The 24,964-nt window shown below is 47.5% G+C and overlaps 1 protein-coding gene across 47 annotated transcripts in view; it reads left to right on the top strand.

The window, feature by feature from the left end:
* LOC134933410 (protocadherin gamma-C5-like) overlaps positions 1 to 24,964 on the top strand; it is a 688,451-nt gene that overhangs the window by 641,172 nt on the left and 22,315 nt on the right. For 38 of the 47 annotated variants that reach the window (XM_063928604.1, XM_063928603.1, XM_063928601.1 and 35 more), the window contains exon 2: positions 2,646 to 2,704. In XM_063928604.1, coding sequence (XP_063784674.1) covers positions 2,646 to 2,704 — 59 coding nt within the window. The remainder of the gene's footprint in view (positions 1 to 2,645; positions 2,705 to 24,964) is intronic. The other 9 variants (XM_063928589.1, XM_063928575.1, XM_063928593.1 and 6 more) reach the window with 1 other exon arrangement.

Genomic DNA, 24,964 nt, shown 5'->3' with positions numbered 1-24,964 from the left:
GATTACATCCATGAATCTGATCTATAGAAATAAATAAAGAGAGACGCTCCCAGCACCTCTTGCTGTCTGTGCTGTCTGCAGTCTGTTTATAAGGGGTGGTCTTCAGTATGCCTGTAAGAGTTCTCGCCTCAGCTGGTGCCTGTCCAGCTGGGCGCCTGCCATTGTAGCATGTTTATTTTTAACGAGGGCATCCCTCACAGATGATTTGTCATGCCACGGTCCCCAGGGATCTTTTTTTACCCTAAGAAACAAATCATTTGTAAATGGAACACGTGTATTTCTAAAGTTGGCGCAATCACTAGGAAGCTACTGAACTATGCAGAGACATTATGAGTTGTTATTTCAGGAGAATTTATATTGTGTTCAGTTGTATATAGCAGAAGTGAAAATGCAAGAAATGTACGCTGATGGCAGCCTGTAAGTGTATATAGACTGGCGCCCTATCTATTGTCCTGTCTGACTTCCTAGGAGACTATGCTGTCTGTCTATATATATATATATATATATATATAGTGCTGTTCTGTATGTTGATACAGTACATTGATGATCTGTGTAGTCTTAGAAATATTGCCACACAATGCATATGTGCATAAAACGGACAGAAGAATGTATGCTGACACAAGCCTGCATTAAGTTATAAATCAGCAGAAAGGTTTTATTTTTTTATCTCATTGAAAGATTTAGGTTGGGCTCCCCAACCTGTGGTTACATTGGCCATGCATCTAGAACATCTGTAAGGTTGAAGTAGAAATATGCGATTCAGGGCTTGATCCAGTGGACAGATGATTCTGGGCTTGGGCCAGTGGACAGGTGGATCTGGGCTTTGGACAGTAGTCAGGTGGTCCTGGGCTTTGGACAGTAGTCAGGTGGTTCTGGGCTTGGGACAGTAGTCAGGTGGTTCTGGACTTGGGCCAAGCATTTATATGACAAGAGAGCAACCAAACTAGCCAAAGATATTGCCACATGTAATCAATTTGAAAAGTACATTGAATGATTGTAGGCGAGATGTATCAAGTCTTGGAGAGTGATAAAATGGAGAAGTTGCTCAAAGCAACCACTTAGCATATTAACTGTCATTTATCTAGCACAGTCTATGAAATCATAGAAGCTGGTTGCTATGGGATACGTCTCCATTTCTCCCCACGTGTAACGTTAAAATCAGAAACTGCAATTTTATTTTTATTTTTGGGGGATAATACCAACATCACACAATGTTTTATGCATATTTGGAGATGTTTGAGTTTTAAGTGTGTTTATTTCTTTATATATACCTGTCTGTAAAGCACTAACTGATGCTATAATAATTAGTAACACATTCCAAACATTAATTAGGACATTCATATTCCTTTACCACCCTTCTCATGTTTTCATGCAGCAATTAAAATTGTATTCCTAACCATACTGAATACTACCTAATACTGAAACGATCCATATGATTTCTAGTAATATATATTTATATTTCATTATTAAATCACTAAATTCTGTGCATCAATAAAGTTAAACTTGGTGAATTGGGAGCTTTAACTATGCAGGGCCGGTTCTAGCCCTTGTAGTGCCCCGGGGGAAAATAGGGGCATGGCTTCATAAAGGGGCGTGGTCAGTTATGCCCCCTGTAGAGTTGTGCCCCCAGTAGAGTTGTGGCCCCGTTTGTGCCCCCAGTAGTGTTGTGCCGCTTACAAAAAAAATAATAATACTCACTATCCCCACTCCTGATTCCCGACCACTGCTGACCTCCATCTCCGGCCGCCTGCGCCGCTCCTCGGATCTGTGGGAGAGACGTCATGACATCTCTTGCACAGCATAGACACTAGAGGTCAATTGTGACTCCTAGCGCCTATGTGCCAGTCCCACAATGCCGTGCTGCGCGCGATGACGTCACCGCACACTGCACAGCAGTGACAGCACAGCACCAGGGGGCACCACCAGTAGCGGATCTTGCCACGGCGGTGGCGCCCTCCGGATGGCGGCGCCACGGGCAAAAATCCTGTATGCCCGTAGCAAAATCCGCTACTGTAACTATGTAATGTATCATGGCAACTGCTTAGCATGGAAATCAAACAGAACAGACCATACCTGTTACTAATCTCTGATTTCCATGCTAAGCTGTTGCCATATCTAACACCATTACATGGTTAAAATTCCCAATTCACCATGTGTATTGATGCACAAAGAGCTACTTATAGGAAGTGATTTATAACATGAAAAACTGCTGAAGTGCAGCACAAACTTACTCCTGGTATTATGCGCCTCTTTCCACTTCTTGAAGCTTATACAGGCTCAATGTACATTTGTTTGGACAGTGAAACAGAGCTATCAATATCTTTGTGAATCCTTAAACATATTGCTGTATATGCACTGAGTAGTATACGGAGTACACTGATGATTACTAATATTCTATTGTTCTTCCGCAGAGTATAAATATGTCTAATTGTCTTGATATGCTTTTGTTCAGGGAAACTTTTGACATTATGCCTAATGTTTATTTACCCTTTAGCGGAGTTCAAGGAAAAGCTGCACACGCCCATTCTCCTAACGCCATTACTCCTTCTCTTTCAGTCTAGGTTTGAAGAACAAATAACTAAAACATTTTTTTATTATTCTTTTAAAATATATAGCAATTACAAACACTTTTCCGTTTCTTCCAGCAGGCACAACCAAACACAGAATGGCGTTTCTCACAGGCTCAAAGACCTGGACCCAGTGGGTGAGTCATTGCACGTTTTTTTACTTATTCAATTAATGTTCAGTGTTTAAGGAGAACATTCTGATGTGCTTGTATTTAAGGAGATTGGGATCTACATTATATTACACACACGTTTGGGCTGATTCTAAGTCAGATGCATCGTCCTCAGTGTGTGTGAAATTTGCTGCTGTCTTGACTTGATGCTATATACTAGTATAAGCCCTTTCCCTGGTGAACAAGTGTGCATCTGAATGTGCAAGGAGCAATCCCGCTTGGTGCATTTTTGGATTAAAGGCCAGTGCACACTGGGAAGATGTGTGCTGAGTGATCTACAGTATCACAGACCACTCACCACACATCTCTCCCCCCGATCAGCACAGCGCGATGTGTGCTGAGAGAGGGAGGGGAGATGGGGGACTGCTCATTTCACCCAGCGGTGAAATGAGCCACCTGCTAGATTGTGCATGCATGCAGGCCAATCTAGCATCGGCGATAGCGACGCAGAAGGGCTGCACATCACTATCAACGGCACCCCTACACAAAGAGCGGTGTGTTCTTAATTTCTAAGCAATCTAGTCAGATTGCTTAGAAATTAAGTGAACATTGCTCCGTGTGTACTCCCCTTAAGAAAAGGGATCATTACCCAATATACATATATACTGTTGGTTTACACAATTTGACTCACCTATTCAACTAGGTGAACTAGGTGTTTGTTCTCTGGTGCCGGATTAACACCATACTTGCTGTCTTCTAGGCCGCTCTCTCCGGGAGAGAGCAGCCAGGTCGGCTCAGTAGGGGGGCGGGCAATGAGGTTATGTCCAGAGGGGGGCGGGCCAGAGGCGAGACGGGGTGTGGCGGAGGTGGGATGGGGGCGTGGCTGTGGAATCGCGTCATGTAAGCCACCCACCCCCCGCCACGCTGTGTAATGCCGCTATTACCGGCATTATACAGCAGGGGGCGTGGCTATGATGACGCGATTCAACAAGAATCGCGTCATCTCCTGCCCGGACCGCCCACTTTACTCGCTAAGTGGGCGGCCGGGTAGAGAGGACCCCTGAAATCGGGAGACCTGCCTGCTCTTCCGGGGGGCCGGGAGGGTCACCCGATTTTCGGGAGCCTCCCGGCCATTCCGGGAGAATAGGCAAGTATGATTAACACCCTTCCTCTCAGTTGATATATACTACAGTGAACTAGGTTTATCTGTTGACTCAATAGATCTGTTTATTTTGTATACTTCCGTAGCAAGTTGCATACAGAGAAAATGTGTCTGTCAGGTGAACACACACTGACAAATAGCATAGCCTTCAATGAATATTATCTAGGAAACTTTGTGCACTGTTTATACAATATGGCTCAAAAAAGTCTGCACAGGAGAATAATTGCTGTAAATATTTACAGTAACTGCAACATTTTCGGATCATGTGACTCAATGTGATTTAGTTGTTTTCAAATGGATAATCACTTATCTCATGCAAACAATTAACTGACCTCCAACGCCTGCCCCACAGTTTACGTTGATTGCGTTGCACCATTGGTTAATTGCATTTAAGCAACGAGATGTGTGAGGCTTTATGAAGTAACACATCCATGTACTGAAAAGTTGCAAATATGTGTTTATAGCATTCACTCCGCTGTGCGGACTCCATTGATTTGGGCAGCCCTGTTATCTCATTCTGAAGTCTCTGACAGCATGCTGTCATTTGGCAAAGTCCATCCCACTTCCAATCAATGTTTATTCCAATTGATTTTTATTGATCCACGTCACTGACTTGGATCAATAAACAAACTACCTTATTGGCAGAAATTTACTCAACATCAGCTTTTGTTTCCCCAAATGCCTGTTTATTTCAAAGACCATTTGAAGTATCTGAACAGGGGTACTCACTACAATATATAAAACAAAAGCAAAGACTATTAGCAAAGAGAATATAAAGTTAAGGATCGCACATGTTTGTGGCTTTCCTAGTACAGTGCTCTTCTGTATTTAACAATCAAAATCTTGAATTTACAATGCTAAGGCCCAGATTTATCAAGACTAGGAGAGTGATAAATACACGGTGATAAAGTACCAGCCAATCAGCTCCTAACTGCCATGTTATAGGATGTGTTTGTGTTCTGTTGCATTATACAGCTTGGTTTGTAGCTATTGTATATTGCATTTATTGACTCAAATAGATATTAAAGTAGGCAGGCTATTAGTGTAGTCAGTGGGTAGACTTGAGCAGGGGTGGATTAAGGGAGGGGCAACAGGGATGATCATCTCAGTGCCCCCTCCCCCCCAACAGTGGCTGCCGAGTAGGTCACCCATCTCCAGTGACTCTCATGGGATGGTGAGGTGTAATGCCATGAGACAGTGTCCCTGTGTGTGTGTGGGAGGGGGGGGGGGGGGGGTTACACACACGCGGGGGGGTAGTGGTGTTTATGACTAGCTTTACTAATGGGGGCCCCACAACTTCGTTGCCCCTCGGCCCCCACCACCCTTAATACAGCCCTGGACTTGAGGTGGCCACCCAAAAGCCAATCCTGCAACTAGGCCCGAGCATTGAGCAGTATGATCTTTTTTTAACTAGAAGCACTATATACTCAGCTTTGGAGAGAGATGAAATACCAGCCAATCAGCTCCTACCTACCATGTTACATGCTGTGTTTGAAAAATGACAGGAGCTGGATGGCTGGTACTTTATCTCCATCCAGTTTATGGTGGTCATTCCGAGTTGTTCGCTCGCAAGCTGCTTTTAGCAGCTTTGCACACGCTAAGCCGCCGCCTACTGGGAGGTGAATCTTAGCATAGTAAAATTGCGAACGAAAGATTAGCAGAATTGCGAATAGAAATTTCTTAGCAGTTTCTGAGTAGCTCCAGACTTACTCCTACATTGCGATCAGTTCAGTCAGTTTCGTTCCTGGTTTGACGTCACAAACACTCCCAGCGTTCGCCCAGACACTCCCCCGTTTCTTCAGACACTCCCGTGTTTTTCCCAGAAACGGCAGCGTTTTTTCACACACACCCATAAAACGGCCTGTTTCCGCCCAGAAACACCCACTTCCTGTCAATCACATTACGATCACCAGAATGAAGAAAAAACCTCGTAATGCCGTGAGTAAAATACCTAACTGCATAGCAAATTTACTTGGCGCAGTCGCACTGCGGACATTGCGCATGCGCATTAGCGACTAATCGCTCCGTTGCGAAAAAAAAATAACGAGCGATCAACTCGGAATGACCACCTATGTCACTCCAATGATTAGTACATAGACCCCAAGGATTCCAAATTTGGGCACTTCTCTACACTTGGGGGCATGAGTGGGCATGTATGAAAATCATCTATATCGACTGGAGATATCGTAGGCAAGCTGGTTACTTTGGGGACACACTTGGCTATTGTCAGCATTTACTGGAATCTTTTGTTTTGTTTTTGACTTCTTTCTGGAAATGATTGTACTGTATTTACCAAATGTTGTCAACGTTGTGTCATGCTAAGGGAATTGTTATGCCTATGACTATGCAGTATGTCAGCTCGCATATTTCCCACACTGGTCAGGAACAGTATCATATCTTCAAGTGGAGAAGTTGCCCATAGCAACCAGTCAGTCTTTAGCTATCATTTGTCTAGCTCAAGCTATAAAATTACAGTTACAAGCTGATTGGTTGCTATAGGCAAAATCTCCATCTTCACTTTATATGTCTCAAAGGTTTGATACATCTTCCCCTGGATCAGATGGGATGCAGTTACAGTTCCGTCAGACGGGATCTTATCAGTCAAAATACCGACGGCAGAATCCCAAACAATAGCATAAGATTGGCGTCAAAATACTGACACCCAGAATTCGGATTGTTCTTCAGCGGGACGCGTTCATGTGCTGCTGTGTGTGTGCGTGGGGGAGGGGTTAGGTTTAGGCATTAGAAGGGGGATTAGGGTGCAAGGATGGGAAGGTTATGGTTAGGTACTGAGGAGGGGGGTATAGTAGAGTGACCATATTATCCCTTTTACCTGGGATGCTCATGGATTACACAGGTTCTGTGGCTGATTAAAACCAGCTGAAATGTAGGCTTGAAGTTAGCCAGCCACAGGACCTGTGTAATCCAAGAGCATCCCAGCTAAAGGGATAATATGGTCACTCTAGGGTTAGGCACTTGAAAGGGGAGGTTAGGGCTATGCACCAAGCTGGAAGGGTTAGGTTTAGATAGCAGAAAAGGTAGGGTTAGGGTTAGGCACCACGGGGAGGGTTAGGGATAGCAGGGCCGTAACTAGGGTGGTCTAAGGGGGCATGTGCCCCGGGTGCAGGATTTGAAGGGGCGCCAAGGAGTTACAGAGGAGCAGGGTTTTTTTTTTTGTTTTTTTAAACCGGCAGTGCTGTGCTGCTCCTGTGAGACTCTCAGGGCAATGTTTCTGACCCACCTGTCTGCCCACAGCTGACTCCAGGGCTGTGCAGGTGAGCTCCAGTACCTGGGATCTCTCCTATGCCGGCTACTGTCTTAAACTCTCTTCTTTGCCATGCAGTGCTGCGACTAGCGTGCAGTGCACTGTACAAGCTATAGAAGCGCACTGTGCTTCCAGTTAGCAGTATCAACCTCCGCTTTGCCTCCCAGATGGGGGGATTTGGTGTAGTTTATAGGGGGATGTAGTGTAGTGATGTAGTGTACCATATAGGGTATGTATTGTAGTAATGTATTGCAAGTATATAGGGGCACGTAGTGCACTGATGTGGTGTAGCATATAAGGGGATGTGGTGTAGTGATGTAGTGTAGCAGCATATAGGGTATGTAGTGCAGTGCATAGGGGCATGTAGTGCAGTGATATAGTTCAGCGTGTAGGGGATGTAGTATAGTGATGTAGTGCAGTGGATAGGAAATAGGGGAATGTAGTGCAGTGATGAAGTGTTATGATATAGTACAATGTATGGGGACACACAAAGGAGCATGTAGTTGAACACGCTGGTGGGGCTTGTGACGCATAGTGTATTTGAGGAACATAGGGGAATATTGTCCAATAGTATCTTCTTCTTTTACATTTTTTGATAATATGATTATTTTAGTCTGACAGAGTTTGTTTTTGTTTGTTTGTTTTTGGGAGGGGGGCGCCAATTTTCTGCCTTGCCCCGGGTGACGAAAATCCTAGTTTCGGCCCTGGGGTTAGGCAACCACAAGGGAGGGTTAGTGTAGGGGGCAGGGGAGGGTTAGGGTACTTTATGGAAGAATGTCAGGATTCTGAACACCGACATTGGGATATTGGGCTTACACTGTAATTCAGACCTGATTGCAGCAGCAACATTTTTCTCTAATAGGCAAAACCATGTGCAGTGCTGATGGGGCAGATGTAACATGTGCAGAGAGAGTTAGATTTGGGTGGGGTGTGTTCAAACTTAAATCTAAATTGCAGTGTAAAAATAAAGCAGCCAGTATTTACCCTGCACAGAAACAATATAACCCACACACATCTAACTCTCTCTGCACATGTTACATCTGCCCCACCTGCAGTGCAACATGGTTTTGCCCATTAGAGAAAGATTTAGCTGCTGCGATCAGATCTGAATTAGGCGCTTTATACTGAATCCGATTAGTTAATGTATAGGGGGAGATGTACTGTATCAAACCTTCTAATGAGGGCAAGTGGAGAAGTTAGGTAACAACTAATTAGTCCACTTTTCCACTCTCTAGAAGGTTTAATACATCTCCCCATAGTTTCCTGTTTCGCTTTTATTTCTAGGGGAATAGACGGGAGGAAATCTATATATGTACAGCATTTGTAATGCATTAGTTATTTTATATTACACAGTTCTATTAGGTCTGTTTTGCAGCCAGCACCATGCTTCAGTAGTTAGGCTAAAACTAGATGAGAGCAAAAGGCCGGGTGCATGTGAAAAATTTATTTCTGTATGTTCCAATTCATTAAGAAAGCTGACAAATTCCCTAGAGGAAAAATATTAATATGTAAAACAGGGCCAGTGTGCGTTAAAAATATAGGGATGTGGCTTCATGGGGAAGGGGTGTGGCCACAAAATAAAACCAAGTCATATTACGCTGCACAGTAGTCTCCATTATTCAAATGACGCCGCACAGTAGCGCCACTTACACACATTACACCAGGTAGAGTCCCCTTTTACACATTACTCCAGGTAGAGCCCGTCACACATGATGCCAGGTAGAGTCCGTCACATATTACACCAGGTAGAGTCCCTTTTACACATGACAGCAGGTAGAGTCCCTGTCACATTACGCCAGGTAGAGCCCGTCACACATTACGCCAGGTAGAGGCCCTTTTACACATTACTCCAGGTAGAGCCCGTCACACATGATGCCAGGTAGAGTCCGTCACATATTACACCAGGTAGAGTCCCTTTTACACATGACAGCAGGTAGAGTCCCTGTCACATTACGCCAGGTAGAGCCCGTCACACATTACGCCAGGTAGAGGCCCTTTTACACATTACTCCAGGTAGAGCCCGTCACACATGATGCCAGGTAGAGTCCGTCACATATTACACCAGGTAGAGTCCCTTTTACACATGACAGCAGGTAGAGTCCCTGTCACATTACGCCAGGTAGAGCCCGTCACACATTACGCCAGGTAGAGGCCCTTTTACACATTACTCCAGGTAGAGCCCGTCACACATGATGCCAGGTAGAGTCCGTCACATATTACACCAGGTAGAGTCCCTTTTACACATGACAGCAGGTAGAGTCCCTGTCACATTACGCCAGGTAGAGCCCGTCACACATTACGCCAGGTAGAGGCCCTTTTACACATTACTCCAGGTGGAGGCCCTATCACACATTACACCAGGTACAGCCCCCTTTTACACATCACGCCAGGTAGTGTCTCCTTTTACAGATTACAGAAGGTAGAGTCGTGAAAGAAAGAGAGGGAGGGAGGGAGGGAGAGAGAGATAGGGTTGAGAGGGAAAGAAAGGTGGCAGGTAGAGAGACAGAGAGTGGTGGGGAGGAGAGAGAGAGAGACAAACACACACACACACACACACACACACACACACACACCAGTACCTATGTGATGATGGCTGGAGTGCAGGCAGCCATGGTGGCGGCAGGGGAATGTCCCTGTGCTGGTGACGGCTGTAGCTACAGTACACTATGGAATGGGAGCTGCTGCAGGTGCTGCCATTCCATCCTCTCGGCATCCCCTGAGTGTCTCCCTGCCAGGAGGAGGCGCAGATCGGGACCGGCCTGTATGGTGCAAGGACACTGCTGCACCAGTCAAGGAAGAGGGGGGAGGAGCGAGGCGGAGCTGCAGCACACGGGATGGGGAGACAGAGATAGTCTGCGCAGCGCTGGTAGCTATAATATATATCAGCGAGCAGCAGCTGTGCGTCCGGCAGTGGAGCCGGGCACAACGATACTTTGATATGTTATAGTGGGCAGGGACTGCACATCACACAAACACTCATGGACGGCAAAATGCACCCCCCCCCCCCCCACACACACACACACACACACACACACACTGCCTGCAAACTAACAACCCCCCTCCCCAAACACACGGACTGCAGATTACAGGCACATCACACAAACACTCATGGACTGCAGAATGCACCCCCCCCCCCCCCCCCACACACACACACACACACACGCACACACACGCACACACACACACTGCCTGCAGACTAACAACCCCCCTCCCCAAACACACGGACTGCAGATTACAGGCACATCACACAAACACACATGGACTGCAGAATGCCCCCCCCACACACACACACACACTGCCTGCAGACTAACAACTCCCCCCCTCCCCCAACACACACACTGCCTGCAGAGTAACCCTCCCCCCCTCCTCCAACACACACACACGCACTGCCTGCACAGTAACCCCCTCCCTTCCCCAACACACACACGCACTGCCTGCACAGTAACACCTTCCCCAACACACACACACGCACTGCCTGCACAGTAACACCCCCCTTCCCCAACACACACACGCACTGCCTGCACAGTAACCCCCTCCCTTCCCCAACACACACACGCACTGCCTGCACAGTAACACCTTCCCCAACACACACACACGCACTGCCTGCACAGTAACACCCCCCTTCCCCAACACACACACGCACTGCCTGCACAGTTACACCTTCCCCAACACACACACACGCACTGCCTGCACAGTAACACCCCCCCTTCCCCAACACACACACGCACTGCCTGCACAGTTACACCTTCCCCAACACACACACACGCACTGCCTGCACAGTAACACCCCCCCAACACACACACGCACTGCCTGCACAGTAACAACCCTCCCTAACACACACACGCACTGCCTGCACAGTAACACCCCCCAACACACAAACGCACTGCCTGCACAGTAATACCCACCTTCCCCAACACACGCACTGCCTGCACAGTAACACCCCCCTTCCCCAACACACACACACACTACCTGCACAGTAACACCCCCCCAACACACACACGCACTGCCTGCACAGTAACACCCCCCCAACACACACACACACGCACTGCCTGCACAGTAACACCCCCCTTCCCCAACACACACACGCACTGCCTGCACAGTAACACCCCCCCTTCCCCCAACACACACACGCACTGCCTGCACAGTAACACCCCCCCAACACACACACGCACTGCCTGCACAGTAACACCCCCCCAACACACACACGCACTGCCTGCACAGTAACACCCCCCCAACACACACACGCACTGCCTGCACAGTAACACCCCCCTTCTCCACACACACACGCACTGCCTGCACAGTAACACCCCCCTTCCCCAACACACACACGCACTGCCTGCACAGTAACACCCCCCCAACACACACACGCACTGCCTGCACAGTAACACCCCCCCAACACACACACGCACTGCCTGCACAGTAACACCCCCCCAACACACACACGCACTGCCTGCACAGTAACACCCCCCTTCCCCAACACACACACGCACTGCCTGCACAGTAACACCCCCCCAACACAGACACGCACTGCCTGCACAGTAACACCCCCCTTCCCCAACACACACACGCACTGCCTGCACAGTAACACCCCCCCAACACACACACGCACTGCCTGCACAGTAACACCCCCCTTCCCCAACACACACACGCACTGCCTGCACAGTAACACCCCCCCAACACACACACGCACTGCCTGCACAGTAACACCCCCCTTCCCCAACACACACACGCACTGCCTGCACAGTAACACCCCCCTTCTCCACACACACACGCACTGCCTGCACAGTAACACCCCCCCTTCCCCAACACACAGACACACTGCCTGCACAGTAACACCCCCCCAACACAGACACGTTGCCTGCACAGTAGCCCCCCAACACACACACACACACACACACACACACGACTTTTCTTGCCCCACATCCATTTGCAGCTGAGCAGCTGTGATATGTGGAGTCCGCAGTGGAGCGGAGGAGGGGTGCACTGTGCAGTGAGTGACACGCAGAGGACCATTGTAGGTGAGCTGCCTGCTCTCCTGCTGCCCTGCCCGGCAAACGCTGTAGCTGTGTGAGGGAGCAGCAGCTGCAGCTCAGAGTCCGAGCTGCCGGAGAAAAGGTGTGCTGTGGCGCTGGATCGGCTGGCGGGGGGTGGGGGTGGTGGGTGTTACTCTGTACAAACTCCATGCAACTCCGGTGGCGGGGGATAGGGAGGTGGGGCAGGGGGGGGCAGGTCGGGTTGGGCACCGCTGCTCAATGTATTCTTGGTGGGGGTGGGGGGGAGGAGGATAGGTTTCGGGCTACAATGTGAACTCCGTTGATGGGGGTTAGGAGGAGGGGTGGGGGGATCGGGCATAGCTGGCCGCGGCTCAGTGTATCCTGGGTGGTGGATGTCAGGGCACAGTATAAACTCCGGCGGCAGGTTGCGGCCATTACTGGACGTGGCTGCACAGTATCCTGGGAGAAAGGGAGGCAGGCACCTGATTTGTTTTGGCAGCCGGGTACGATCTGTGACTCAGACTCCGGCCAGCGCTGTGACTCTGCCCAGCGTTAGAGGCCCAGGCACAGAATCACCTGGGCTAATATATAGGAGATGACAGTACGTTACAATGTTTCACATGAGTGTAACCCAATGGTGCATAACTTAAACCATGTGCAAGCTATATGCAGACTTGGCAAAAGTTTAGCTGTTTTTACTAAGGAATCATACTTAACAGCCAATGGGGGTAATTCCAAGTTGATCGCAGCAGGATTTTTGTTAGCAATTGGGCAAAACCATGGGGGTCATTCCGAGTCGTTCGCTCGGTAATTTTCTTCGCATCGCGACTGCGCCAAGTAATTTTGCCATGAAGATAGTTTTTTTACTCACGGCTTTTTCTTCGCTCCGGCGATCGTAGTCTGATTGACAGGAAATGGGTGTTACTGGGCGGAAACACGGCGTTTTATGGGCGTGTGGATAAAAACGCTACCGTTTCCGGAAAAAACGCGGGAGTGGCTGGAGAAACGGAGGAGTGTCTGGGCGAACGCTGGGTGTGTTTATGACGTCAAACCAGGAACGACAAGCAGTGAACTGATCGCAGATGCCGAGTAAGTCTGAAGCTACTCTGAAACTGCTAAGTAGTTTGTAATCGCAAAATTGCGAATACATCGTTCGCAATTTTAAGAAGCTAAGATTCACTCCCAGTAGGCGGCGGCTTAGCGTGTGTAACTCTGCTAAAATCGCCTTGCGAGCGAACAACTCGGAATGAGGCCCTATGTGCACTGCAGGGGAGGCAGATATAACATGTGCAGAGAGGGTTAGATTTGGGTGTGGTGTGTTCAATCTGCAATCTAATTTGCAGTGTAAAAATAAAGCAGCCAGTATTTATCCTGCACAGAAATAAAATAACCCACCCAAATCTAACTCTTTCTGCACATGTTATATCTTCCTCCCCTGCAGTGCATATGGTTTTGCCCAATTGCTATAAAAAATCCTGCTGCGATCAACTTGGAATTACCCCCAATATACTGTGCAGGGACGTGCAGTCAGGGAAAGTAGGGAGACAGAGCCTCCCTGTCAAATGCCTGAGATTTTATATAAAAACGATTAGAATAATACAAAGAAGATATATGTAACATAAACATATTCTTTGTTTATTGTAATTCTTTTTATAGCGAACACTCAGTAGCTTTGTGGTGATCCCTGTAGATCCCGGGAGCTGCAGGGAGACGAGAGATGTAGCAACAGCACTGCCTCGGTTCTACAGTCACACACTGCTTTGCAAAGCTGGGGGTGGGGCCACACCATGGGAAGTAACACTGCACAGATAGGCAACCAATAGAGGCATGCCTCTGAGTGTTGGGGTGGTCCTTATGCACTGATGGACACTTGGATGTGTCATGTGACCAGGAAGTGCACTGCAGTCGGAGTTCAGTCAGCAGCAGCAAGAGAAGACACAGGGATGCAGGTAGCAGACTCAATGGACACTGTAGCTTAGTGTAGTGAGGGAAGAGTTAAGATGTGTACACACGGTGAGATCCTTGCTACTGTATGCCCAATTTTGACTATGCAATTTCCCGTGAACTCGCCCAGATAGCACAGATTTTGACTATCTGTACTTTTGATTTTGTCTATGTATGATTTTGACTAAGTACCAATTTTGACTATACTTTGTACTAGATAGTCAAGATTGAATTTCCTGCACAATCTATCTAGCCTCACGATACCAACCCCGTGGGACCGCGCATCGGTATCGAATTGGTATCACAAACTGCCTACCACCTTGAGATTTGCACTAACTTTCCTTAAGATTTTGACTATATAGTCAAAATCTTACAGATTTATCTCACCGTACACCTTCAGTGAGTAGGGGGTGAGACAGGCCCGCAGGAAACAGACCCATCCCCATTTGTGCCTCCCCAGCCATTCACTGCATGTCACTGACACTGGGGGGTATATTTACTAAGCTCCCGATTTTGACCGAGATGCCGTTTTTTCATCAAAGTGTCATCTCGGTAAATCTCGGTCATTTACTAAACACTAATCACGGCAGTGATGAGGGCATTCGTAATTTTTTGCTAGTTCAGGTAAAAAATTACGAATGAATACACCATCGGTCAAAACGCGGCTGTTTAAGTATGAATCTCGGTCATTTACTAAGAAGTGCAAAGCAAAAAAACACAAAACACTGCCGTGAAAAATTACAACTCGTAAAAAAGTCCTAAAAAAAAAACAGACCTGCTTTTTTTATCCGTGATTTGAGATGCATGCAGGGATCCATGAGATCCGTGCATGTATATCAGTGGGAAGGGGTGTGAAAGTGCTTATTTTTGCTAAAAAAATTGCGTGGGGTCCCCCCTCCTAAGCATAACCAGCCTCGGGCTCTTTGAGCCGATCCTGGTTGCAGAAATATGGGGATAAAAATGACAGGGGTTCCCCCATATTTAAGCAACCAGCATCGGGCTCTGCGCCTGGTCCTGGTCCCAAAAATACGGGGGACAAAAAGAGTAGGGGTCCCCCGTATTTTTAAAACCAGCACCGGGCTCCACTAGCTGGACAGATAATGCCACAGCCGGGGGTCACTTTTATACAGCGCCCTGCGGCCGTGGCATCAAAAATCCAACTAGTCACCCCTGGCCGGGGTACCCTGGGGGAGTGGGGACCCCTTCAATCAAGGGGTCCCCCCCCCCAGCCACCCAAGGGCCAGGGGTGAAGCCCGAGGCTGTCCCCCCCCATCCAATGGGCTGCGGATGGGAGGGCTGATAGCCTTTGTTGTAAAATAAAAGATATTGTTTTTAGTAGCAGTACTACAAGTCCCAGTAAGCCTCCCCCGCATGCTGGTACTTGGAGAACCACAAGTACCAGCATGCGGCGGAAAAACGGGCCCGCTGGTACCTGTAGTACTACCACTAAAAAAATACCCAAAAAAAGACAAGACACACACACCGTGAAAGTATAATTTTATTACTTACATACACACATACATACATACTTACCTATGGCCCCACGCAGGTCGGTCCTCTTGTCCAGTAGAATCCAAGGGTACCTGTTGAATAAATTATACTCACGAGATCCAGGGGTCCAGGCTCCTCGGCAAATCCAGGGTTAATCCACGTACTTGCCAAAAATAAAAAAACGGTGTCCCGACCACGAACTGAAAGGGGACCCATGTTTGCACATGGGTCACCTTTCCCCGAATGCAAGAAACCCACTTTGCCTTCTGGCTAAGTGGGTTTCTTCAGCCAATCAGGGAGCGCCACGTTGTAGCACTCTCCTGATCAGCTGTGTGCTCCTGTCTTCACTGACAGGCAGCACACGGCAGTGTTACAATGTAGCGCCTATGCGCTACATTGTAACCAATGATGGGAACTTTCTGCTCAGCGGTGACGTCACTTTAGGTCAACCGCAGGGCAGAAAGTTCCCATCATTGGTTACAATGTAGCGCATAGGCGCTACATTGTAACACTGCCGTGTGCTGCCTGTCAGTGAGGACAAGAGCACACAGCCGATCAGGAGAGTGCTACAACGTGGCACTCCCTGATTGGCTGAAGAAACCCACTTAGACAGAAGTCAGAGTGGCTTTCTGGCATTCGTGGAAAGGAGTCCCATGTGAACACATGGGGCCCCTTTCAGTTCGTGGCTCGGCTTTCCGTTTTCTTATTTTATGCAAGTACGTGGATTACCCCTGGATTTCCCGAGGAGCCTGGACCCCTGGATCTCGTGAGTATAATTTCTTCAACAGGTACCCCTTGGATTCTACTGGAGAAGAGGACCGACCTGCGTGTGAACATAAGGTAAGTATGTATGTATGTTTGTGTGGATGTATGTAATAAATCTTTACTTTCACGGTGTGTGTGTCTTGTCTTTTTTTGGGTATTTTTTTAGTAGTAGTACTACAGGTACCAGCGGGCCCGTTTTTCCGTCGCATGCTGGTACTTGTGGTTCTCCAAGTACCAGCATGCGGGGGAGGCTTGCTGGGCCTTGTAGTACTGCTACTAAAAACAATATCTTTTCTTTTACAACAAAGGCTATCAGCCTCCCCATCCGCAGCCCATTGGATGGGGGGGGACAGCCTCGGGCTTCACCCCTGGCCCTTGGGTGGCTGGGGGGGGGGACCCCTTGATTGAAGGGGTCCCCACTCCCCCAGGGTACCCCGGCCAGGGGTGACTAGTTGGATTTTTGATGCCACGGCCGCAGGGCGCTGTATAAAAGTGACCCCCGGCTGTGGCATTATCTGTCCAGCTAGTGGAGCCCGGTGCTGGTTTTAAAAATACGGGGGACCCCTACTCTTTTTGTCCCCCGTATTTTTGGGACCAGGACCAGGCGCAGAGCCCGATGCTGGTTGCTTAAATATGGGGGAACCCCTGTCATTTTTTTCCCCATATTTCTGCAACCAGGATCGGCTCAAAGAGCCCGAGGCTGGTTATGCTTAGGAGGGGGGACCCCACGCATTTTTTTAAATTATTTTACAGTGTTTAATTAAAAAAAAAAAAAAATAAGAACCCCAGCACGGATCACACAGATCCGGCCGAGATTGATTGTAAAAAAAAACGGCAGTGTTTTGCTAATAACTGCCGTAAAAATAGGTAAAAAAAAACGAATGACATCGACATCGGAAGAAAAGAAAAACCCGAATACGACAGCTTAGTAAATCCATCGTAATCAATTCAAAAAGTTGCAGTTTTACACTGTCGATGTCATTCGTGATTGAACTTTGACCTTTTTTCGGAAATTACGAATCTTAGTAAATTTACCCCTGGGTGTTTTACTATAATCTTTAATGCTAATAAACACATTGGGAAAACCTGGCTTGCGCTTGAAATACTGGTAACAATATAAATGTTTGCATTTGGTATGCGTTTGTAGTAGTGGATTTACAGTAAATATATAAAAAAGACTGTAGTTAAGTTGGCCAAGGATATGATTTTACTGCAAGCACTGGGGTGTAGTAGGGTATGCCGACAGCCGGGCTCCTGGCGGCCAGCATACCGACCGCCGGCATACCGACAGCTATGCTCGCCACGCTATCTATTCTCCCTCCAGGGGGGTCGTGGACCCCCAAGAGGGAGAAAAGGTGTCGGTATGCCAGCTGTCGGGATTCTGGCGCCAGTATACTATGCGCCGGGATCCTGACAGCCAGCAAACTGAAGACCACCTCAAGCACTGTAGGGTTTATTTGATAGCATGATCTAGAGATCAATGATTTGTGATACCAACAGCGATCAATAAGCTATCAAATTTCAGCTATCTGGTACAGTTGGAGCAATGTAAGCTAGCAGTGAATTGCTTACTGTGGTTCATGGCACGCTTTCTAATTATAACTGGGGGACAGTTACCAAATCTTGGAGAGAGATAGAATTGTTGCTCCACTTTATCAGCTCCTGACGGTCATTTTTCTAGCACAGCCTGTAACATGGCAGTTAGTAGCTGATTGGCTGGTACTCTCTCTCTCTCTATCTCTCGCTCCAAGATTTAATAAATCGTCCCCATTATGCTTTATATAGCCAAGAAAAGTGTTATTTGCAAATTTGTCCTGTATGAAATCAACCAATTACTTTTTTCTCCTGGGGTTATTTTTCCCCATAGGCACTTAAAGGGGTTCTCCTTCCAAATAATTTTTTTTTCCCATCCCTGCAATAGACACCCCAGCCCCCTCATACAATTATAATTAATTTGTTTTATGCATACTGACTTAATTTCTGATTTCAGTCCATTGTCGGCGGTAACAAACCACTTATATCAACACTAATGATCCAGTCCAAGGGGTAGATTTACAAAACAATGGTTCTCAAAGATGCCGAACATCGGTGGATTTGAACACTAGCATCCGGAAAGTATTCACAGTGCTTCACTTTTTCCATATTTTGTTATGTTACAGCCTTATTCCAAACTGGAATAAATTCATTTTTCCCCTCAAAATTCTACACACAATACCCCATAATGACAATGTGAAAAATGTTTTCTTGAGATTTTTGCTAATTTATTGAAAATAAAAACCTAAGACATCACATGTACATAAGTATTCACAGCCTTTGCTTAATACTTTGTTGATGCACCTTTGGCAGCAATTACAGCCTCAAGTCTTTTTGAATATGATTCCACAAAGCTTTGAACACCTATCTTTGGGCAGTTTAGCCCATTCCTCTTTGCAGCACTTCTCAAGCTCCATCAGGTTGGATGGGAAGCATCGGTGCACAGCCATTTTCAGATCTCTCCAGAGATGTTCAATCGGATTCAAGTCTGGGCTCTGGCTGGGCCACTCAAGGACATTCACAGAGTTGTCCTGAAGCCACTCCTTTGATATCTTGACTGTGTGCTTAGGGTCATTGTCCTGCTGAAAGATGAACCGTCGTCCCAGTCTGAGGTCAATAGCGCTCTGGAGCAGATTTTCATCTAGGATGTCTCTGTACATTGCTGCATTCATCGTTCCCTCTATCCTGACTAGTCTCCCAGTTCCTGTCACTGAAAAACATCCCCACAGCATGATGCTGCCACCACCATGCTTCACTGTAGGGATGGTATTGGCCTGGTGATGAGCGGTGCCTGGTTTCCTCCAAACAGGATGCCTGGCATTCATGCCAAAAAGTTATTTGTCTCATCAGACCAGAGAATTTTGTTTCTCATGGTCTCAGAGTCCTTCAGGTGCATTTTGGCAAACTCCAGGGGGGCTGCCATGTGCTTTTTACTGAGGAGTGGCTTCCGTCTGGCCACTCTAACATACAGGCCTGATTGGTGGATTGCTGCAGAGATGGTTGTCCTTCTGGAAGGTTCTCCTCTCCACAGAGGAATGCTGTAGCTCTGAAAAAGTGACCATCGGGTTCTTGGTCACCTCCCTGACTAGGGCCCTTCACCCCCGATCGCTCAGTTTAGACGGCCAGCCAGCTCTAGGAAGAGTCCTGGTGGTTCCTAACTTCTTCCATTTACGGGGGATGAAGGCCACTGTGCTCATTGGGACCTTCAAAGCAGCAGATATTTTTCTGTACCCTTCCCCAGATTTATGCCTCAAGACAATCCTGTCTCGAAGAATTCCTTTGACTTCATGCTTGGTTTGTGCTCAGACATGCACTGTGAAGTGTGGGACCTTATATGAACAGGTGTGTCCCTTTCCAAATCATGCCCAATCAATTGAATTTACCACAGGTGGACTCCACTTAAGCTATAGGAACATCTCAAGGATGATCAGTAGAAACAGGATGCACCTCAGCTCAATTTTGAGATTCATGGCAAAGGCTGTGAATACTTATGTACATGTGATTTCTTAGTTTTTTATTTTTAATAAATTTGCAAAAATCTAAAAAAAAAGTTTTCACGATGTCATTATGGGGTATTGTGTGTAGAATTTAGAGGGAAAAAATGAATTTATTCCATTTTGGAATAAGGCTGTAACATAACAAAATGTGGAAATAGTGAAGCGCTGTGAATGCTTTCTGTGTGCACTGTAAGCTGCAGGCTTGTTTAACATTCTGTCCTTAGGTTCTAATCAGACGGTATTTCATTTCTAAACACGGAAATCTTACTTTCTGCATCAGTGTAGTTAAATGTCGTCTCAGGATCTTATTGCAAATTACTTATTTAGCTGTCAAATGGTGTTTTACATGATTCGTTTATCACCTCTTACTCAAAGTAAATAAAACATTAAACAATATAAATGTAGGAACAATCACTTCTCATTGCTGGTGACTTCCCTTTTCCATCACGTCGTATGGGGTCTAAAATGAGTGATATGATTTTCAATGAATATGCAAGACAAAAGTAGAAGTTCAAATAGTGTTCAACAATTTCTTTCCATAACTAAACAAATTAGCTCAAAGTATATAAAATCAAAATCATCAATCACAATGGTAAAAAAGTACAGTAGAGGCATTGCCAGAAAGATGTGACTGAGCAGCATAAAGATGTCATGGTGACCTTTAGCCTGGAAGCTATGTCCCGCCATGCTACAGTATATACTGTAAGCCTGTTCTTGGTCACCCCTGTCATGCTTCCCTGAGGAAGAGGGTATCCGGTCTCTAGGTCGAACACACTTAGGTCGACACTGTCCACTGTTGGTCGACAGTAAGTAGGTCAACATGGTTGCTAGGTCGACAGAGACTCTAGGTCGACATGACAAACAGTCAACATGAGTTTTTCACTTGTTTGTTTTTTTGTTTTTTTGTTTTTTGAACCTTTCATACTTTACGATCAACGTGGACTACAATTGGGAGCGGTAACCTTTCCCGAAGCATGGAGAGCGAAGCGAGCCATGCGAGGGGACACGGTGCACTAATTGGGGATCCCGGTCACTGTATGGAGAAAACGACAACCAAAAAAGTGCAAAAACTCATGTCGACCTTCTATCTTGTTGACCTAGTACATGTCGACCTAGAGTCCATGTCGGCCTAGAAACCATGTCGACCTACTCACTGTCGACCAGTAGTGGTCGACCTAGACACTGTCGACCTAAGTGTGGTCGACCTTACATACCACACCCAGGAAGAGCCTATGCTTAATTTGAGTCAGCCTATGACAGGTGGACTGTTATGCTGATGGTGGAAGTGGTTACAGGGTTGCTGAATCGTGTCTTTACTAGAGATGTGCACTTGAAATTTTTCGGGTTTTGTGTTTTGGTTTTGGGTTCGGTTCCGCGGCCGTGTTTTGGGTTCGACCGCGTTTTGGCAAAACCTCACCGAATTTTTTTTGTCGGATTCGGGTGTGTTTTGGATTCGGGTGTTTTTTTTAAAAAACCCTAAAAAACAGCTTAAATCATAGAATTTGGGGGTCATTTTGATCCCAAAGTATTATTAACCTCAAAAACCATAATTTCCACTCATTTTCAGTCTATTCTGAACACCTCACACCTCACAATATTATTTTTAGTCCTAAAATTTGCACCGAGGTCGCTGGATGACTAAGCTAAGCGACCCTAGTGGCCGACACAAACACCTGGCCCATCTAGGAGTGGCACTGCAGTGTCACGCAGGATGGCCCTTCCAAAAAACACTCCCCAAACAGCACATGACGCAAAGAAAAAAAGAGGCGCAATGAGGTAGCTGTGTGAGTAAGCTAAGCGACCCTAGTGGCCGACACAAACACCTGGCCCATCTAGGAGTGGCACTGCAGTGGCACGCAGGATGGCCCTTCCAAAAAACACTCCCCAAACAGCACATGACGCAAAGAAAAAAAGAGGCGCAATGAGGTAGCTGTGTGAGTAAGCTAAGCGACCCTAGTGGCCGACACAAACACCTGGCCCATCTAGGAGTGGCACTGCAGTGTCACGCAGGATGGCCCTTCCAAAAAACACTCCCCAAACAGCACATGACGCAAAGAAAAAAAGAGGCGCAATGAGGTAGCTGTGTGAGTAAGCTAAGCGACCCTAGTGGCCGACACAAACACCTGGCCCATCTAGGAGTGGCACTGCAGTGTCACGCAGGATGGCCCTTCCAAAAAACACTCCCCAAACAGCACATGACGCAAAGAAAAAAAGAGGCGCAATGAGGTAGCTGTGTGAGTAAGCTAAGCGACCCTAGTGGCCGACACAAACACCTGGCCCATCTAGGAGTGGCACTGCAGTGTCACGCAGGATGGCCCTTCCAAAAAACACTCCCCAAACAGCACATGACGCAAAGAAAAAAAGAGGCGCAATGAGGTAGCTGTGTGAGTAAGCTAAGCGACCCTAGTGGCCGACACAAACACCTGGCCCATCTAGGAGTGGCACTGCAGTGGCACGCAGGATGGCCCTTCCAAAAAACACTCCCCAAACAGCACATGACGCAAAGAAAAAAAGAGGCGCAATGAGGTAGCTGTGTGAGTAAGCTAAGCGACCCTAGTGGCCGACACAAACACCTGGCCCATCTAGGAGTGGCACTGCAGTGTCACGCAGGATGGCCCTTCCAAAAAACACTCCCCAAACAGCACATGACGCAAAGAAAAAAAGAGGCGCAATGAGGTAGCTGTGTGAGTAAGCTAAGCGACCCTAGTGGCCGACACAAACACCTGGCCCATCTAGGAGTGGCACTGCAGTGTCACGCAGGATGGCCCTTCCAAAAAACACTCCCCAAACAGCACATGACGCAAAGAAAAAAAGAGGCGCAATGAGGTAGCTGTGTGAGTAAGCTAAGCGACCCTAGTGGCCGACACAAACACCTGGCCCATCTAGGAGTGGCACTGCAGTGTCACGCAGGATGGCCCTTCCAAAAAACACTCCCCAAACAGCACATGACGCAAAGAAAAAAAGAGGCGCAATGAGGTAGCTGTGTGAGTAAGCTAAGCGACCCTAGTGGCCGACACAAACACCTGGCCCATCTAGGAGTGGCACTGCAGTGTCACGCAGGATGGCCCTTCCAAAAAACACTCCCCAAACAGCACATGACGCAAAGAAAAAAAGAGGCGCAATGAGGTAGCTGTGTGAGTAAGCTAAGCGACCCTAGTGGCCGACACAAACACCTGGCCCATCTAGGAGTGGCACTGCAGTGTCACGCAGGATGGCCCTTCCAAAAAACACTCCCCAAACAGCACATGACGCAAAGAAAAAAAGAGGCGCAATGAGGTAGCTGTGTGAGTAAGCTAAGCGACCCCAGTGGCCGACACAAACACCTGGCCCAACTAGGAGTGGCACTGCAGTGTCACGCAGGATGGCCCTTCCAAAAAACACTCCCCAAACAGCACATGACGCAAAGAAAAAAAGAGGCGCAATGAGGTAGCTGTGTGAGTAAGCTAAGCGACCCTAGTGGCTGACACAAACACCTGGCCCATCTAGGAGTGGCACTGCAGTGTCACGCAGGATGGCCCTTCCAAAAAACACTCCCCAAACAGCACATGACGCAAAGAAAAAAAGAGGCGCAATGAGGTAGCTGTGTGAGTAAGCTAAGCGACCCTAGTGGCCGACTCAAACACCTGGCCCATCTAGGAGTGTCACTGCAGTGTCACGCAGGATAGCCCTTCCAAAAAACACTCCCCAAACAGCACATGACGCAAAGAAAAAAAGAGGCGCAATGAGGTAGCTGTGTGAGTAAGCTAAGCGACCCTAGTGGCTGACACAAACACCTGGCCCATCTAGGAGTGGCACTGCAGTGTCACGCAGGATGGCCCTTCCAAAAAACACTCCCCAAACAGCACATGACGCAAAGAAAAAAAGAGGCGCAATGAGGTAGCTGTGTGAGTAAGCTAAGCGACCCTAGTGGCCGACACAAACACCTGGCCCATCTAGGAGTGGCACTGCAGTGTCACGCAGGATGGCCCTTCCAAAAAACACTCCCCAAACAGCACATGACGCAAAGAAAAAAAGAGGCGCAATGAGGTAGCTGTGTGAGTAAGCTAAGCGACCCTAGTGGCCGACACAAACACCTGGCCCATCTAGGAGTGGCACTGCAGTGTCACGCAGGATGGCCCTTCCAAAAAACACTCCCCAAACAGCACATGACGCAAAGAAAAAAAGAGGCGCAATGAGGTAGCTGTGTGAGTAAGCTAAGCGACCCTAGTGGCCGACACAAACACCTGGCCCAACTAGGAGTGGCACTGCAGTGTCACGCAGGATGGCCCTTCCAAAAAACACTCCCCAAACAGCACATGACGCAAAGAAAAAAAGAGGCGCAATGAGGTAGCTGTGTGAGTAAGCTAAGCGACCCTAGTGGCCGACACAAACACCTGGCCCATCTAGGAGTGGCACTGCAGTGTCACGCAGGATGGCCCTTCAAAAAAATACTCCCCAAACAGCACATGACGCAAAGAAAAATTAAAGAAAAAAGAGGTGCAAGATGGAATTGTCCTTGGGCCCTCCCACCCACCCTTATGTTGTATAAACAGGACATGCACACTTTAACCAACCCATCATTTCAGTGACAGGGTCTGCCACACGACTGTGACTGAAATGACGGGTTGGTTTGGACCCCCACCAAAAAAGAAGCAATTAATCTCTCCTTGCACAAACTGGCTCTACAGAGGCAAGATGTCCACCTCATCATCATCCTCCGATATATCACCGTGTACATCCCCCTCCTCACAGATTATCAATTCGTCCCCACTGGAATCCACCATCTCAGCTCCCTGTGTACTTTGTGGAGGCAATTGCTGCTGGTCAATGTCTCCACGGAGGAATTGATTATAATTCATTTTAATGAACATCATCTTCTCCACATTTTCTGGAAGTAATCTCGTACGCCGATTGCTGACAAGGTGAGCGGCGGCACTAAACACTCTTTCGGAGTACACACTTGTGGGAGGGCAACTTAGGTAGAATAAAGCCAGTTTGTGCAAGGGCCTCCAAATTGCCTCTTTTTCCTGCCAGTATAAGTACGGACTGTCTGACGTGCCTACTTGGATGCGGTCACTCATATAATCCTCCACCATTCTTTCAATGGGGAGAGAATCATATGCAGTGACAGTAGACGACATGTCCGTAATCGTTGTC

The sequence above is a fragment of the Pseudophryne corroboree genome, chromosome 6 (genome assembly GCF_028390025.1).
Source record: "Pseudophryne corroboree isolate aPseCor3 chromosome 6, aPseCor3.hap2, whole genome shotgun sequence".
NCBI lineage: Eukaryota > Metazoa > Chordata > Amphibia > Anura > Myobatrachidae > Pseudophryne > Pseudophryne corroboree.
Note: the sequence above shows the minus strand (reverse complement) of the source record. Positions and strands in the feature narration are given on the sequence as shown.